This window comes from Galeopterus variegatus, unplaced genomic scaffold, assembly GCF_000696425.1.
Source record: "Galeopterus variegatus unplaced genomic scaffold, G_variegatus-3.0.2 Scaffold7634, whole genome shotgun sequence".
NCBI classification, from domain to species: domain Eukaryota; kingdom Metazoa; phylum Chordata; class Mammalia; order Dermoptera; family Cynocephalidae; genus Galeopterus; species Galeopterus variegatus.
In genome coordinates, this window is record NW_007733745.1 from 74,258 (window position 1) to 93,243 (window position 18,986).

The following is an 18,986-nucleotide window of genomic DNA, read 5'->3' on the forward strand; positions in this document are numbered from 1 at the left end:
GCATATCTACGGTGGCTCTGTGAGCTCCAGTGAGCACACCAGAAGTTAGCTTTCACCCCTGCCCTCCTGAAACTTACATTTTGAAAGGAAAGCAAGGCCATCATATATGACACTGAGGACAAGGCCAGGCGAGAGGCAGCACAACCAATCTAGAGGGGCTTAGGAAGGGAGCAGTCTCTGTAGCCTGTTGCTTGTGGTCCAGGAAGACCAGAAGTCATCCTCAGCAACTTTCCTCTGTCCTTGCCACAGGTGCCCCAAGCTCATAAGTGAGATTGTCACTCCTGGCTGGATCCTCTCTCCCTGATAAGCCCCACCTGGTCTTTTCCAGCCTCCTCGGATCAAAGATTCTTCATATACTCTCTCTTCCTCCTAATCAAGTGTTTCTTTTCTTCAATCTTTTTTATTTCACCTCTGACCAAAACTCTTTTTTCCCCTGGACATTTTCTCCTAATCTTTTGTTCAGCAATCAAGAACCTGCGACAGCACAGATAAACAAGTATCAGGTAAGTTTAAATTTCACACATATAAGCCAAGAGCTCCCAGAAGACAAGGAATGTCTTTCATCTTTGTAGCTTCCACAACACCTGGCATAGTACCTGTCTGTGCCCCAAAGAAACAGACATACATACATGAAGAGGTGAATTTTCATCACAAACTTCTCAGTCCCTAAAATACAAATAGGCTTTCTTTCACATTGACCATTTTGTTCTAACAGCCTTTGATCTCCACTCCTGGTGCCAGTCCAAGGCCGAAGCTAATGGGTGAGGACAGAAATACCAGCACCTTCAACATCTCCTACACCAACTTCTTTCTGGTGGGTTTCCCTGGATTGCGAGTGGCGGCCCCTCCTGGTTCTGCCTCTTACCTTCCTCTATGTGACCATCCCCTTGGCCAATGCCCTGGTCATCCACACAGTGGTGGCCCAGCGGAATCTGCATCAGCCCATGTACATGCTCGTTGCTCTCCTCCTGGCTGTCAACATTTGTGCTGCCACAGCTGTGATGCCTAAAATGCTGGAGGGCTTCGTGCATTATGCTAACCCCATATCACTGCATGGCTGCCTGGCCCAGATGTTCTTTAGCTACTTCACCCTCCTTCTGGACTACAACCTCCTGCTAGCAATGGCCCTGGACCGCTATGTGGCCATCTGCCACCCACTCTGCTATACTGACCTGATGACCTCCTGCCTGCTGGGCCTGCTGGCCATTTTTGCCCTGACACGCATCCTGGGAGTGATAGTGCCCTTGGTAGTGCTAACTGCACAAGCTCAATTCTGCCGGACAGCAGTGATTCAACACTTCACCTGGGAGTACATTGCACTGCTGAGCATAGATTGTGGAGACCTGACCTTCAACAACTGGTTAGGTCTGGCTATGTGGTTGGTCAATGTGACCATTGATCTGGCCCTACTGGGGACCTCCTACACCCACATCCTGTGTGCTGCCTTCCAGATCTTTTCTGGGGGAGCCCGAGCCAAGGCCTTGCACACATGTGGCTCTCACTTATTGGTCATCCTTACCATCTACCTCTCTGGTCTTTCTACTTCCATCGTCTTCCGAGTGGCCAAGACTGTGTCTCAAGATGTCCAGAATCTTCTCAGTGCCATCTACTTGCTGCCCCCAGGAACCTTGAATCCTGTCATTTATGGGGTGAGGATTAGGGAGATCCAGCAATGTGCAGAAGAGATGCTCTGTGGAAAGAAAGCGCAGGAGGTTGGGGAGAAGCCAAAGAGGCTACAGACAGTGAGAGTGGAGAGGAAATTGCCAGGGTGAGAGGAGGGAATTTCCCGAGCAGTTTATGAGCAGGCCCATCATTGGTCAACTATTACTTATTGAATTCTTAGAATGTTCTTTCTGTTTTCACCCAATAATAAAATTTCTTTTACCTATTTATCTTTCTTAGTTTATTTGCTCTGTCCTTCCCCCCCACCCCCAACTCCTGAGAAAGCCCCAATTAAAATCTGGATGTAGGGCCGGCCTGGTGGCACACTGCTACAGTGCGCCGCTTGGGAGCGCGGTGGCGCTCCCGCCGAGGGTTCGGATCCCACATACAGACCGGTTCCCGCTCACTGGCTGAGCGAGGTGCGGGTGCAACACCGAGGGTTGTGATCCCGTTGCCGGTCCCGGTCCGGTATGGGCGCGACACTGAGGGTTGCGATCCGTTGCCGGACACGAAAAAAGACAAAAAGGAAAAAAAAAAAATCTGGATGTACAGAGCTTCACCAGGAGTTATAAAGAGTGAGTCATACAACCATGATCTGCCCACTCTGAAGCAAATAAACAGGCCAGGCCCCTTCCTGGAACCCATTCTCTCCCAAATACAGCCTAAGACTTGACATGAAGTTCAGTCTGACAAATATACAGGTTAGCCCTGAGGCTTCCAGTCTAGTCCAGGCACCAGGTTAAGTTCTAGAGTCTAATCATTCCCAAACACAGAAGAGGCCTCTGCCTAAGATCCCAAACCTGACAACAGGCACACAAGTCAGGCATACCCCAGGGTGTCCAGTCTAGCTCACACAAGCAGGTCAGGTCCTGCCCAGGGTCCCCCAGCCTGACAGACACCTAGACTAGGTCTTTTCCTACATCCCAGTCTGACCCAAAGACCAGACTAGGCCCTGATCTGGAACCTGATCCCAAGTCTGAACCAAATCATAAGTCAGGCTGTTCTTCCCATGGCAGTCAGTGTGATCTGTCTAAAAGTCACTCCTGCTTAAAAGACTTGCACAGCTCCCTGTCATTTATAGAAGGGAGTGTCCTTCAGGTACCTCGGAAAAGGGCTGTGGTGCCTGCATACTGCACAGAACCATCTGTAAGCCAAGCCCAAGTTTTCTCTTCCTCTGTCAACTGATCAAAGGGAACTCTCCATGAGGCCATAGGTGCAAGCAGGGAGAGAAAAGTCAGTGTAGCAGAAGTAGGAACCATGGGCATTTGGGACACTCCTTCATGTAACTTACTTGTGCTTCATGGTCTGCTTGAGCCCTATCTTGTATATGTCACTCCCATTTGATGACAGAGTGCTGCTGTGCAAGCCCAATTTTATGGCGTGGCGGGTCAGACAACAGCCAGTTCATGATGGGCAGCTCAAGTTACATGGTAATTGGTGTAACCCATGGTTAAGTTATTTGTGTAACCCATGGTTAAGTGTTCAGTCTCTACTAAGGCCCAGTAGCAAGCCAAAAGCTGTTTCTCAAGAGAAGAGTAGTTATCCACAGAGGGTGGCAGGGCTCTGCCCTAAAATTCTAAGGGCCTGTGCTATGGTTTACCTATAGGGGTGTGCCAAAGACTCTAACCAGCAACTCTATCTTCCGCTGGTGCTACAAGCACCATTGGATCTGCTGGAACATATGACCCAAGTAGCAGAGCAGCTTGCCTGAACCTGTGGCAGAGCCTTCTTTTATTCTGGACCCTACTCAAAACTAGCAGCTTTTCAGATCACTTAGTAAATAAGCTGGACTAGCATACCCAAATGAAACCAAATGAAACCTAAATTTAGTGGAGGTCACTGGACCTGGGGTGGCAGGTGATGAGACTTAATTACCAAAGGCAAGGTGAGCATGGTTATCATAATGATTTTTTTGCCTCCAAAATCCAAAGAAGCTCACTGGGTGTTGTGCCTTTTTCTTGGTTGTAGGAGGGGCCATATGCAACAATTTATCCTTCGCCTTAGAAGGGTTATCTTGACATGCCTCACACCACTGGATCCCTAAATATTTCACCGATGTAGAGGCCCCTGAATTTTAGTGAGATTTATTTCCCGCCTTCTTTTTTTAACTTTTTATTATATAACTTTTTAGATATATTCAATTAGAATAGTAAAAATAAACCCCGCAAGTGCTCATTTACCTAGCTTCTGTAACTATCAACTCGAAATTAATCAGTTTTGTTTCTTCTATACTCCCACTTACTCTCTCCCTCCCCCTATCCCATTGTAATAACTGATTTTTTCTTTCTTTCACAAATTAGATATTACAGGGTGTAATACCAATCCTAATATAAATTTAAAACTTTTTTAATGTGGTATTCTTTTGGGAATAAATTTTAAGGAAATAGGACAAAAGGCAAAAAGCTATAAAAACAAAGGCATTCATAATTGTCGATGTTTGTGATAAACAGTTTAAAACAAACTTAAATGTCTAAATAATAAATACTAATGTAAATCATAATTTATCAATAAAATATTTTACAAGAATTTTAAATGACTGTTTTGAAGTCCATGTGGTAACAAGGGAAGGAATTTTCTTTTTTTTTTTTGCCCCAGGGAAGGACATTGGTATCCGTAGGCAAAACATATTTACTCTCCTTAGGAGAAGTGAAACAGCTGCTCTACTAGCAATAAAGATCCATCACAATTGAGGGGTTCAACGTCCCCAGCTTCATCAATATATTCCCATATGTCCCCATTCCAATTTTCAGGATCCCATTCATTCCCAGTCAATGTCCTCACTTTAACAGTAGATACCCTGCAGGGTTGGAAAATCAATTTTCATTGTAATTCAGCCACTAGCAGGATTTGGGGGTTGGTTTTCAGAAACCTCAACTTTCCAGCTACAGAAGATAAGTTTCTTTCAGGGCAGACATTGAAATTTTCAGGTCATTTATGTAGGACATGAGCTAGGAATTCAAATCCCTGAGCTCACCCTTTTCTCTTGGTGGTGGCTGGCCAGTACAGAGATTGAACACTAACTGGCCAGCCCCAAAGTCCCTCGTCTTTCTCAAGGGACTTCATTCTTTTTTCTCTTAAGGCCTTCAACTGATTGGACGAGGACACCCACATTATGAAGGGTGAACTGCTTTACTCAAAGCCTGACGATTTAAATGTTAAACTCTCTTTTTTTCAAACTGATAAAGACAGTTTAAAAATTTCTTTATTGAATCATATTGATTGTACATATTTATGGGGTACGGTGGCATATTTCAATACCTGTGTACAATGTGTGATGATCTATTCAGGGTAATTAGCATATTCATCATCACAAAACTTGATCATTTCTTTGAGATGTGCACATCTGATCTCTCTTCTAGTCATTTGGTAATATGCATTAAATCTCATCTTTTAAAAAATACCTTCACAGCAACATCTAAACTGGTGTTTGACCAAATATCTAGGTACCAGGCTGTGAAGGTTACTTCTAGGTGTCAACTTGATTAGATTAAGGAATGCCGAGAAGCCTGGCAAAGCTATCTTTTTAGGTGTGTCCATGAAGGTGTTTCCAGCAGAGATTAGTTTGAGAGCCTGAGTGCACTGGGTGGGAAAGACCCACCCTCAATGTGGGCTAGAACCATCCAATCCACTTGGCGCCCAGAAAGAACAAAAGACAGAGAAAAAAGGCAAAGCTCGGGCCGGCCCGGTGGTGCACTGGATAGTGCGCCGCTTGGGAAGCGCGGCAGCGCTCCTGCCGAGGGTTCGGATCCCACATGCAGACCGGTTCACTGGGGCTGGGATACACTCTTCTCACCTGTCCGTGGACATCAGAGCTTGAGACTCTTCAGCTTTTGGGTTCAAGGACTTACACCAAGGACATAATCAGCTTCCCTAGTTTTGAAGCCTTCAGACTTGAACTGAGCCATGCTACAGGCATCCAGTTTACAGACAGCCTATCGTGGGATTTTTCTTCACAAGCACATGAGCTAATTCCCCTAATAAATTCCCTCTCGTATATTTATAACATATCCTATTGATTCTGTCTCTCTGGAGAACCCAGACTAATACAGAAAATTGGTACCAAGGAGTGTGGGGCTGCTATACAGATACCTGATAATGTGGAAGCAGCTTTGGAACTGGATAATGGGCAAAGGTTGGAGGAGTTTGGAGGACTCAAGAAGACAAAAAGACAAAGGAAAGTTTGGAATGTCTTAGAGATGGGTTACATGGTGGTGAGCAGAATGCTGATAGAAATATGGACTATAAAGACCATTCTAAGGAGGTCTCAGATAGAAATAAGAAGGAATTTATACGAAACTGAGGCAAAGATCACATTTGCTATATAAACTGGCAAGGAACTTGGCTGCATTGTGTCCATGTCGTAGGACTTTGTGGAAGTTGGAACTTAAGAATTGTGAACCAGAGTATTTGGCAGGAGAAATTTCTAAGCAGCAAAGCATTCAGGAAGCTGCATGGCTACTTGCAATAGCCTGTGCTGAGTTATGGCAGAAAAGGTATGATGTAAAGCCAGAATTTAAAAGGAAAAGAGTGTAAAAATTTAGAAAATTTGCAGCCTGGCCATGTGATAGAGAAGTAGAGAGAAGGCAATGGTGCAGCCCAGCAACCATTAGCTAAGAAGACTAGTACAAAGGAAAAGGATTATTAAAAGAAGGGGGAAAGGGCCCTGAAGGCATTGTAGAAGGCTCTGAGGTCAACCCTTCCATTTTAGGCCCAAAGACCTAGGGAGACAAAATGGTCTTGGGGAACAGGCCTGAGGCACTCTCCACAGGCTCACTGCTCAGGACCACCTCAGGAAACCACTTCTAGCACCAGCACCCCAGCTACTTTGGCTACTCCAGCTGTGGCTAAATTGGCCCCAGGTGTGGCTGGACGTGCAGCTTTGGAAAACACAGTCAGAAGACTTGGCAACATCCACATGGTATTAGGTCAACAGGCTCGCAGAATGCCAGAACTGTGGAGGCTTGGGAGCTTCCACCCTGATTTCAAAGGATGTATGGAAATTCTGGGGGCCCAGGAAGAGATCTGTTGCAGGGGCAGAGTCACCGTATACAGCCGTTGCTAGAGCAATGCCGAGCAGAACCATGGGGTTGGAGTTGCAGGAGAGAAACTCCATCAGTGCCATGTCTAGTGGAGCCGTGACAGTGGGAACGCCACAGAGACCCCAGACCTGCGGAGCTACCAGCATGCAACACCAGCCTGCGAGAACTAAAGCATCACCAGAGACCAGGAAAGCCATAGCAGCAGAACTGCCTGAGGACTTGGGGACCCAACCCTGACACCAGTGTGCAGAGGTTGAACATGGAGTCAAGGTACCTGATTCACCAGCTTTGAGATTTAATGCCCGCCCTGCTGGGTTTCAGACTTATTTGGGACCTACTACCCCTTTTTTTGGCCTATTTCTCCCTTTTCAAACAGGAATATGTATCCTGTATCCAGTAGATAACTTGTTTTCAATTTCACAAATGGGACTTTGAACTTCAGGCTTTTGAGTTGAAACAAGTTAAGAGTTTGGGGATGAAATGAATGTATTTGCATATGAAAAGAACATGAGTTTTGGGGGACCAGGGGAAGAATGTTGTGGATTGAATTGTCTCTCCAAAACTCACTGAAACCTGAATTTTGTCCCCCAAGTTTTATGTATTAGAAACTTGGTTCCCACTGTGACTGTTAAGAGGATAGGAAATCCTATTACAGTAATTGAAAGGTAGAGTTTTGAAGAGGTGATTGGGTTGTAGGACCATGCTGTAGTGAATGGAGTAAAAATGGTGGCCAGGGAGTGGTTCTGAGGGCTTTAAAAGAAGAGAGGAGGGTCTCTCTTGCTCTCTCTGCTCTCCCTTGCTTCCTCTCACCATGTGATCTGCTTGTACCCACCAGCTGCCTGCCGTGTTCCACCGTGAGTAGAAGTAGCCTGAGGCCCACACCAGATGCAGCTGTCCCAGAATCATGAGCCAAATAAACCTGTTTTTTATAAATTACCCAGTCCAAGGTACTCTGTTATAGCAACACAAAATGGACTAATACACATGCACTAGCCAGTAGACAAATAAAATTAACCATCCCAAATCCCTAGGCTCAGAACAAGCCTACCTAAGTATGGAAAGAGTGCCCTAGCACAGAGACGATCTGCAAAGAGTGGGAGACTCCCAGAAATTTAAGGAAATCCATGTCAAAAAATTAACTGAACACAACAAGAAATAGTCTCTGCAAAAATAGTTTGGAAAAGTCTCAAATGGAATATTATAGCTTTCAAAATAAAAAAAGTGGGCTGGCCAGTTAGTGCAGCTTGTTAGAGCATGGTGCTCATAACACCAAGGTCAAGGGTTTGGATCTCCATATTGGCCAGCAACTGAAAAAAACAAAAACAAAAACAAAAAAAACCCCAGCAAACTCTAGAGGAGGAGAATCTAATTTCCAGAGTTACCTTATTATATAATAGCAAAATGCCCAATTTTCAACAACAGAAAAATCACAAGATATATGTAGAAACAGGAAAACATGGTCCATTCAAAGAAACAAGATAAATTGATGGAAACTTTTCCTGAGAAAGCCAAGTCATTAGACTTACTAGATAAAGACATTATAATTGTCTTAGCCTTTTCACAAGATGGCACTGAAGACAAAGAAGGAAACTCCTGCCTCTGCCAAAGTCAAAGCCAAAACAAAGGCTTTAAAAGCCAAGAAGGCAGTGCCAAAAGGCATCCAAAGCCACAAAGAAAAGATCAGCACATCACCCACCTTCAGGTGGCCCAGGACAGTGCAGTTCTGGAGGCAACCAAATATCTTTAGAAGAGTGCCCCCAGGAGAGGCAAGCTTGACAACTATGCCACCATCAAGTACCCCCTGACCACTGAGTCTGCCATGAAGAAGATAGAAGACAACACACTTCTGTTCATTGTGGATGTCAAGGCCAATAAGCATCAGATCAAACAGGCTGTGAAGAAGCTCTATGACACTGATATGGCCAAGGTCAATACCCTGATCAGGCCTGATGAAGGGAAGAAGGCACATGTTCGGCTGCCTCCTGATTATGATGCTTTGGATGTTACCAACAAAATTCGGATCATATAAACTGAGTCAAGCTGGTTAATTCTAAATATACATTTTTTTCACCATTAAAAAAAAGATAATAATTGTCTTAAGTATACTCCAGAGTACTCAAGTTAAACATGAACAAATAAATAAAGGAAATCAAGAAAACAATTATTTACGAAATGAGAATATCAGCAAAGAGACAAAAATTATAGAAAAGAATCAAATTTTGGAGCTGAAAAGAAAAATAACTGAAATGAAAAATTCACTATAGGAGCTCAACAGCAGATTTGAGCAGGAAGCAGAGAGAATCAGCAAACTTGAAGATAGGACAATTGAAATTATCAAGTGTGAGGAACAGAAAGAAAAAAGAATGAAGAAAAGTGAACAAAGCCTAAGGAACCTGTGGGAAACCATCAAGTGAACCAACAGATGCATTAGTGGAATCCCACAGGGAGAAGAGAGAACAAAGGGCAGAAAGATTATCAGAAGAAATAACAGCCCCAAACTTCCCAAACTGAATTAAAGACATGAATCCACAAATCCAAGAAGCCCAAGAAACCCAGTAGGATAAACTCAGAGACCAACACCAAGGCACATTATAATGAAACTGTCAAAGCCATTAGGATGGCTACTACCAAAAATAGGAAAATAAGTTTCGTGACGATATTGAGAAATTGGAACATTTCTGTATTGCTGGTAGGAATGTAAAATGGTGCAGACACTGTGGAAAAGTTTGGTAGTTCCTCAAAAAGTTAAGCATAGGATTACCATACATTCTAGCAATTCTACTCCTACATATATACCAAAAAGGACTGAAAGCAGGAATTCAATAGATATGTGTACACCAACATTTAGAGCAGCATTATTCACAATACCTAAAAGAAGGAATCAACCCAAATGTCCATGAACAGGTGAATGGACTAACAAAATGTGGTATATACAACAATGGAATATTATTCAGTCTTAAAAAGGAATTAAATTCTGATACATGCTACAACATAAATGAACCTTGAAAACACTATGTTATGTGAGATAAGCCAGAGACAGAAGGACAAATATTGTATCCCATTTATATAAGGTATCCAGAATAGGCATACTCATAGAGACAGAGAGTAGAATAGAGGTTACCAAGGACTGAGGGGAGGAAGGAATGAGGAGTTATTGTATTTATGGATACAGAGTTTCTGTATGGAATGATGAAAAGTTCTGGAACTATATAGTGGTGATATAGGATAACATTGTGAAGCTACTTAATGCCACTGAATTGTACATTTAAATATAAGCCTGATGCCTGGCCTGTCCCATTTCAGACTACTGGCCAAGGAACTCTGGCTGGCATGCAGGTGGGCTTCAGAGCAGCCCAGGCCCATAAGGGTTATGAACCAGCTGCTGGTGCAGATGAAACAGCTCTCAGCACCGAAGAGGGGTGATGGATCACTGCAGTTCAAGAATCAATTCCAATAGTTCATGAACCATTGGGCCCCAGCCAATGGCTGGTACAAACCAACTTACTACGACATGCTGCCACTACACACATGCAATCCTCATTGTTCTGGCTGTCATGGCCACTGTTTGATGACTGCTGGGAAAAGATAACAGCTGGATCTATGGGATGGGTCTCTGTGCCCTCTTCATCATTTCTACAGTATTCCACATTATTATCATGAAAAAAGTGCTAATTAAGGACAGTGGAGCATTGTTTTCACATGTGTGATAGAATGGTTATCTATTTCATTGCTGCTTCTTATGCTCCATGCTTAAATTTCCATGAACTCGAGCCCATGGCAAATCATGTGTTGGTTTATCTGGCTCATGGTAGGAACCATTTATATATTTCTCTAACATGAAAAGTATAAGGTGATTGAACTCTTTTAAATTACAGTGGGATTTTCCCCACCAATGTATAACACTGATGGACTTCACAAACTTGCATGTGGGGGCTTAATTTATTGCTTGGGAGTTATGTTCTTCAAGAGTGATAGCATCATTCCCTTTGCCCATGCCAGCTGGCACTTGTTTGTGGCCATGGTAGCTACAATGCATTACTATGCCATTTGGAAATACCTTTACCAAAGTCCTAGACTTTTTGTGACATTTATGACCAATCTGTACTAGGTATCCAAACCAGTATTATTTCAATTATGGCACTTGGGAATGGGATGAGAGCTGAAAACTGCACAGGGGAGAAAAAAAAAGACAAGAACTGCACTACTTTCTTTATATCATTTGAATATAATTACTGTGAAAATATAAAGGCTGTGTTCTGGAAATTTTACCCCTCACAGCAAACAAATAAGGTACTGAATTAATTATTCATTCCATTCCGCTATCATGAAGGTCCCTGGATAGACTGGGCCAACTGATATTTACAAACCAGAATTTTGTATTTTGTTTGTTTTTGTTTTTGACCGGTAAGGGGATCGCAATCCTCAGCTTGGTGTCGTCCACACCATGCTCAGCCAGTGCCATGCTCAGCACCGGCCATCCCTATATAGGATCCAAGCCCACAGCCTCAGCGCTAACAGTACCGCACTCACCCAAGTGAGCCACAGGGCCGACCCCAGAATTTTGTATTTTAATTTTACAGATTTTACTATATGATTCTTCTAAATTACTAGGTAAAGATGTAAAAGTCAATACAATTACAAAGCTTCCTCTTTTAAAAACAAAATTCTATCACTTTCCCATTCACTGTAGAATCATGGAAAGAACTTACACTACTTTTTACCATGTTTCATCTTGCCATAACATGATTATTTTTCTAAATAGAAACTTTAGTTTTTTGTAAATTTTTTAAAAATTATTTCATTGAAGTGCTTCTCTGCAGATCCTCAATCATGTTGTGAATTTTTGCCCCAAGTAGTCAACATTCCACAATCAAGCATACATTATACCTTTTCTGATAGTTTTCTTAAGCACATAGAAATTGCCAATTTTTAAACACTACAGTTTTCCAGAATTTTCTGCCAACCTCTAACTCTGAATTCAGTGCTTCTTTGGGCCATATACTTGACCTAGTTTGGTTTACCAGTGATGGAAAAGTATATTGATATCCTTAACTTTTTCAAAAGATCCAGCTTTACTATGACTTTGCCATGTTTTCTTCAGGGTCTCTTTCAACAGTGGATGAGTACTCTGTTTGCATTGTAATAGTATTGTTGGGTTGGCCATGAGCTGAAAACTCCCAAAGAACATTATGAGCTGCAGTGAATAGCTGTATTGCCTTTTTTTTTTTTTTTTTTTTTTTTTTTTGTCTTTTTGTCTGTTTTTTCCGTGTCCGGCAACGGATCGCAACCCTCAGTGTTGCCCCCGTACCGGACCAGGGACCGGCAACGGGATTGCAAACCTCGGTGTTGCTCCCGTGCCTCGCTCAGCCAGTGAGCGGGAGCCGGTCTGTTTTTTTTTTTTTTTTTTAAAGGTGACCAGTAAGGGGATCTTAACCCTTGACTTGGTGTTGTCAGCACCACGCTCACCCAATGAGCTAACCGGCCATCCCTATATGGGATCCGAACCCATGGCCTTGGTGTTATCAGCACCGCACTCTCCCGAGTGAGCCACGGGCCGGCCCTGTATTGCCTTTTTGGTGCACAACAATTAAGTCATCATCAACTTAGCTTTATATTATCAGTTTGATATCTATTTTACATTGTGGAACTAGATGAATAAATTTACATTTCTACCTTTCCTCTGTATCTCCCAAAACTGTAAACTATTTCTTTTTTTTCATAGAAGAGTATTTAGGGCTGGCTCTGTTGGTTAGAATGCAGTGTTGGTAACACCAAAGTTAAGGTTCAGATCCTTGTACCAGCCAGCTGCAAAAAATTAAAAAAATAAAAAATAATAAAAATATTTAAAGCATTGTTTGACATTTACAAACTCTTGAGTCCGTAGTCCATAGATTATAAATACCATTCCTGGCAGTGGAGTGATGTTTATGTATTATTTTTGGTTTTCCCTCAGTGTCTTACATTAAGATTAACATATTGTTTGCTGTGTTGATTAATTTCTTTTATGGGTACTTAATAAATGAAACAAACTTGCCTTTAGATCAAGTGCTGATACTGCCTGTTTTCTAGTAACGGGCTTGATCAACAGAATTGCTGATTTGACAATAAGCTTATTAATTGAAACTTTGTACTAATGTGACTTTAACAGAGGGTTTATTTTGTGACTGTATGTTTAGAACTCTCTGATTTGGGGGAATTATATGGGAATAAAGAACAAAAGAACTGATATTGACTGACAAATTTTTAAATAGACAATATACCCAGTTATTATACCAATCAGACAACCCCTATCTGTGTGATTCTGAACATCTGGATGCCTGTTGTTTTACTGTGTATATTTTATTTTTAATACATTAATATTTTGTGGATACATTTAAAGCCTGCTCAGAAGTAACACTGTCAAAACCACTAAAATGTATGTAAAAAACTGTGCTGTAGACTAGAATAAAATTGTTACTTTGTTTTTAAAAAAAAATGGGTAAAATGGTAAATTTTGTTATATATATCTTACCACAGTAAAAAAAAAAAAAGAGAATAAAGGCATATATTAAAATAGGAATTACATATAAAGTCTAAAGTCTAACTAATATCTTAAAATTTCCCTCCCTGGATTCTCACAGAACAGAAAACGTGTTTTTTTCAACTTTGACCTATGTATGAAAATAAATGACAAAATTAATCTCACACAATTACTTAGAAATGTTTATCTTTATTTCAGAATGACTTATAGGACCTTATCCAGATAAAGGTCTTATCAGCATTTCTCATGGGTTATCACTCAGTTTTGCTCTTAGGAACCCACCAGTAGTCAAAGCAGCAAAACTGAGGTTATCATAAAAAGAGTGCTAGAGGAGTGATGAAACTTTATTTAATCACTCCCTATTTACAAGATGACTTCTTTTGCATTTCTAAAACTTCTACTTTGTTTCCCAATATAGCAACTTAAAAAAAAAATCATTATTTTCACACTATGTAGAAATAGTACTTTAAATCGATTATTCGTTTTGCTGTAATAAGGTCCAGCAAAGCCTTACTACCTCAAGCAAACACACTATGCCTATCTATGATCAAGAAGTAGTCTGGCTATCAAAGATGTGCTGTCTTTTGTAAGCCTTTCCTCAGGATCCACACATCAAACACTCATCTTTATTCTCCAAGGAGCACACCATGGCTGCTGTGTTCCTCTCCTTCTCCTCTTCTTTTGATGCTTTTTCCTTATCTTTCAGCTTCTCCTTATTTAGAGTGAACTGGATCGGATTAGCTGCTGGTCTTGTCCTTAAATAATACATCCCAGTCTTCAAACCCTACAAGAAAAGTAAACACAACTACTAGGAGAAACTTTGTGAGAACACTATACAATCAAAACCATGTTTAAAATACATTCCCATAAACCAGGTCAAACTCTTTTCTTAACATGGAATTCTATGTCCTCTAGGAAGTACTCCCCAAAATGCTTAAAGTTGGGCTTTAAGCTACATTCTGTTCTTTCACCCCTAAAACAAGCTTATCTCTTTGGAAATGTCAAACATTTTTGTTCTCGTCTTTGTTTTTATGTGTATGACTTCCAAGTTTGTCCAAGACAACATGTTGACCTTAGATTAACTATTTAGATGGCTAGACTCTGTCTCTATATAACAACAGACTGTGACTACTTCAAGGATAAGGATCATCACCTTCTATTTAGTATCCTCAGTCCTGGCACATAATAGATGTTCAATAAAAATAGAAAAATAAACTTATAATTCTATATAAATACCCATCATATTGGGAATAAGAATACAATACAGAATCATAGGACTTTACAGTTGGTAAACATTAGCTAAGTAATTTGGCTTTTACACTATAAAGTGGGAAAACATAGGATATTTTTGAATAGTGGGTTGACATGCACAAAGTTTTATTTTAGGAATGGTAGTAGTGCATAAGATGGCTTGTAGTAAAGATACTGGAAGCAAAGAGATCAGGTAAGAATAATGGCTGTGGATTGCTTAGAGCAAGGTGCTGATAACACCAAGGTCTAGGGTTCAATCTCTGTACTGGCCAGCTGCCAAAAAAACAAACAAACAAAATAAAGAATAATGGGTATGGAATAGGAAGAAAGATATTCAAGAAATAGTACAAAGGAACAATCAACACAACTTGATGGAGACGTCATCAAGATGGCAGAATAGACAGTACCCAGCCTTACTCTCTTCTACAGCCAATCAATTCACAACTTTTCTTTTTTTTTTTTTTTTTTGCGAAGGACAGGCAGGTGGTTGGCATCTTCTGCTTGGCATTGTCAGTATCTAGACACTTTTCTTATTCTCTCTCTTAAGTATCAGCTCCTTAAGGGCTGTGACTAGGTTACACCCACCCTTGTATCTATGGAGCAGCCTGCTAAGTGCCTCACTCTTAAGAATCCTTCAGTAAACATTTATTAAATTAAATTGAGAGCCTCCTGTCCTTGCCCTCAAGGAACATGGTTGGAGGAGAAATTAGAAAACATGCGTGATAAGTTAAGCAACAGTAGAAGATTTTTTATTTATTTATTTATTTATTTATTTATTTATCTTTTTTTTTTTTTTAAAGATGACCGGTAAGGGGATCTTAACCCTTGACTTGGTGTTGTCAGCACCACGCTCAGCCAGTGAGCGAACCGGCCATCCCTATGTGGGATCCGAACCCATGGCCTTGGTGTTATCAGCACCGCACTCTACCGAGTGAGCCACGGGCCGGCCCAATTCACAACTATTAAAAAGCAAAGACTGCCAACCAGGAGCTCAGGGGAAAAGAAGGAGAGACTTGCACAGTTCTTGAAGGTAGGCTAAGCCAAGGTGAGACAAAGATGGGATTGCTCCGACCATTTTGAGCTCCTGCCGCTTCAGGGCAGGCCCCAATGAGGGGCGGGAAGAAGTTGTAGCACACACAGCAGGAGATGACAAAAGCCACAGCTGTGCCCTTTGCATCAAGTGGCTTGGAGTCTGCAGAGGAGAAAAGGGCCTTGGAGTTCACCATACCAGCCCCCAGGCCAGTGCGATCACTGGCAGGGTTCCTGTGGACCCACATGGGAGCGAGGGGCTGCAGCCGACCAAAGAAAGAAGCCATCCAAAGGCCAGTGAATCATCAAGAGGGACTAGCACATGGCCCACCCCAGAGGAAGCATCTGTAGTGCTGAGGTGAGGCTGGCCAGCTGGGGGAACACTGGGGCACAGCGTGGACAGCTGATCTGCTTTCCAGTGGGCACAGGCCCACTCAATGGACATTGGTCAGGGGATGCAGTTTGCTGGGAAAACTCAGTCCTGGGCCAGAATTTCCACACAGCCCAGGTTTATTTGACCTCACAAGACCCAGAAGTGATTAAAAGGCCAACAGTTAAAACCTGAGCTACACAAAAAGTCTTCCTCAGAGAATCAGCCATAAAGCAGCAGTTTAGCTCAACCACAGGGCTCAAGTGCCAGTCCCCACAGAAAGTTCCACAATTTTGGAATTAACCAAAGGACAACAAATTAGTTCTAGTGCAGAGTTTAAGTGGTGGCAGTAGATAATAATCCAACACAGGACTTAAAAAACAAAAAACAAAGAGACAAAGCTCTGATATTAACCAGTAAAGGTCTAATACCACCAAAGAACACCTAAAACCTAGAAGACGGAGCAGTCTCCTCAAATTCCCAGGCATCACCATAAAGACACAAAGATGGAGAAAGACACCAAGATGGAGAAAGAACAGAGAAATATGATAAAATCAAAGGAAACAAAACAAGCACCAGCAATGGACCCAGAGGAACAGCAGATTTATAAAATGTCTGACAGATAATTCAGAGTAACCCTTGTAAGGATGTTCAGGGAGTCACAAGAAAATACAGATAGAAAATTAAATGATATCTGGAAAACAATCCAGGAGCAGAATGAGAAACTCGACAAAGGAAGTGAATCAATTAAAAAAAAAAAATTCTAGAAGTAAAAAATACATTATCTGAACTGAAAAACTCAACAGAAAGCTCCAACAGCAGATTTAATCAAACTGAGGAAAGAATCAGTGAGCCTGAAGATAAAACATGAAATTATCAAACCAAAGGAGCAGAAAGAAAAAAGAACAAAAAAAATGAAACGAATACAGCAAATATAGGAATTCCTCAAACAAAATAACCTCCACATAACTGGCATACCTGAAGGAGAAGAAAAAGGAAGAGATGTAGAAAGCATATTCAAGGAAATAATACTGAAAATTTCCCAAGTATGAAGAAAGATGACAGAATCCAGGTACAGGAAGCTCAGAGGTTGCCAAATTCAATCCAAAAAAGAACACCTCAAGGCACATAATAATCAAATTATCAAAAACCAAAGACAAAGCAGCAAGAGAAAAACAAACACATAACATTCTGAATAGCATACTGAAAGCAGCAAGAGAAAAGAAACACATAACATTTGATGGAGCCCCAGTACATCTCAATGGCAGATTTCTCAGTATAACCCTACAAGCCAGAAGAGAATGGGATGATATATTCAGGGTGCTGAAGGAAAGACTGTCAGCCAAGAATTCTCTATCCAGCAAAACTAACCTTCAAATATGAAGGAGAAAAAAGTCTTTCCCAGACAAACAAAAGCTAAGGGAATTCACCTACACTAGACCTGCCTTACAAGAACTGCTAAAGGGAGATCCTCAGTCTGAAAGAAGATGATGCTAAGGAGCTGCAAGAAAACATTTAAAGGTACATAACTAATGAGGAAAAGTAAATTTACAGACAACTTCAGAATACTCCAATGTCATAAGGGGGGTGAATAATAAAGAAAGACAATAACAATAATAAGAAGAAATTATAAATAATAAGAAGAAGAAAGACAAATACCACATGGACTCTCATAGAAATAGAGTGTAGAATAATGTTTACCAGAGGCTGGGAGGGGACAGGGTAGGGATGTTGAGGGGAGGGAAAGGGGTGGACTAAAGGGTACAAAACTATGCTAGTTAACCTAAGTGAATCATTGTGCAGTATATGCATATACTGAAACAACACATTGTACCCCATAAAAATAAACATAAATAAAATTGGAAGGAAAAAAAAAAAACTTGGTCAGTAATTGCATGGAAAGGGAAGAAAAGGAGTATCATAGGAAACTCCCAGTTTTCAAACCTTGGAATGAAATAATCCTAACAGAAACAAGAAAATTCAAAGCAAGAGATTGATCTGGTACAACAGCCATGATGGTTTTCACATAATGGATTTGAAGTTAAAGATGAACTTCTAGGTGGAAATATCTAATAGTAGCTAGAATATAAAACTGTTCCAATTCCAAAATACACCAAGCTGGCAATTAAGTCCTCCTTGATTTCCTCTACCAACCTGCTTCCAGCCATAGAAGTGCATACTAGTGAGTTTGCCGTAGTTGGGTTCAGCAATATAGATGTTCAAAGACTGGCTTTGATCAATGAAAGCACCTCTCTCAGCTGCCATCTTGAGAACAGTTTTCTGAGAGATTTCCCACACAGTTTTATAAAGTTGCTTCAGGTCATCAGGAATTTCTGGTATGCTCTGAAGAAGGAAAAGGAAATGTTTGTATGACTCCAGTTAAAGAAAGCAGTATGATTAACAGAATAATGATGCAAAGGTCTGGTCTTTGTTCCACTTCCTGGCAAATATGACCCTACCATTCAGTATCATATGATATGACCTTTGTCATGACTGCCAAGACTGCTTATCTGTGGCTTAGAAAGTCTAACAAAACCCTATCTAACCAACCAAATATCAACCTGGTGGTAGTAATTTAAGCACCCGTCTTTAATTGGTTTATGGTCAAAACATTCACTGTTCTAGAGGCAGTTAAGAAAGGAAGAAAAATCAGAGCTAAGCAGCAATAAATGACCCTTGAGTTTTGCAAAAAACACAAATAATTAGGGTTGTAACTCAGAGGGACATGATCATTGGAAGCAATGAGATAAAATCTTTTAAATAAGTTAGAACTTCACATCTTCCATTTAGAGTTAAAAGAAATCAGGCTTTTTTTTTTAGATCTAGGTTTACCTTGCATTAAAACACAAAGACTGGCTAATGCTACAGTTTTTGTCATCCAATACAGAAATGTTATAGGACTCTTTATCTGTGTTACCAAGAAAACCAATGTTTAGCCAGAGCCTCTATCTACAAATAAATGCTTCTTGAATCTAAACTGCAAGATTTTATTGTTAAACACTATTTGTGACTGTCTTTTGGGCTATCAGTCCTCAATCTCTACCAGGCTTTTCTAATTAAGTTTGAGTGTCTAATTTCAGTCTTTATATCAGTGGTCCCCAAATTTTGATGCACT

General features: G+C 41.1%; 2 protein-coding genes and 2 pseudogenes across 2 annotated transcripts in view; 3 read left to right on the top strand and 1 right to left on the bottom strand.

Annotated features, from left to right (window-relative positions):
• The first annotated feature begins 757 nt into the window (after positions 1 to 757).
• LOC103607696 (olfactory receptor 52B2-like) lies at positions 758 to 1,772 on the top strand. The gene is given in 2 exon segments (XM_008592172.1): positions 758 to 831; positions 833 to 1,772. Coding segments are annotated over 2 exon segments (1,014 nt in total).
• Positions 1,773 to 8,266: 6,494 nt separating this feature from the next.
• Positions 8,267 to 8,730, top strand: LOC103607697 (annotated as a pseudogene).
• A 1,341-nt stretch (positions 8,731 to 10,071) lies between these two features.
• Positions 10,072 to 10,809, top strand: LOC103607699 (annotated as a pseudogene).
• A 2,581-nt stretch (positions 10,810 to 13,390) lies between these two features.
• The window catches only part of RRM1 (ribonucleotide reductase M1), a 47,389-nt gene continuing 41,793 nt past the window's right edge, over positions 13,391 to 18,986 (bottom strand). The window contains exons 18-19 of the mRNA XM_008592173.1: positions 18,026 to 18,214; positions 13,391 to 14,005 (exon numbers count right to left, since the gene is read on the bottom strand). Of these exons, the coding sequence (XP_008590395.1) occupies positions 13,820 to 14,005; positions 18,026 to 18,214 (375 nt within the window). The 3' untranslated portion in view covers positions 13,391 to 13,819. The remainder of the gene's footprint in view (positions 14,006 to 18,025; positions 18,215 to 18,986) is intronic.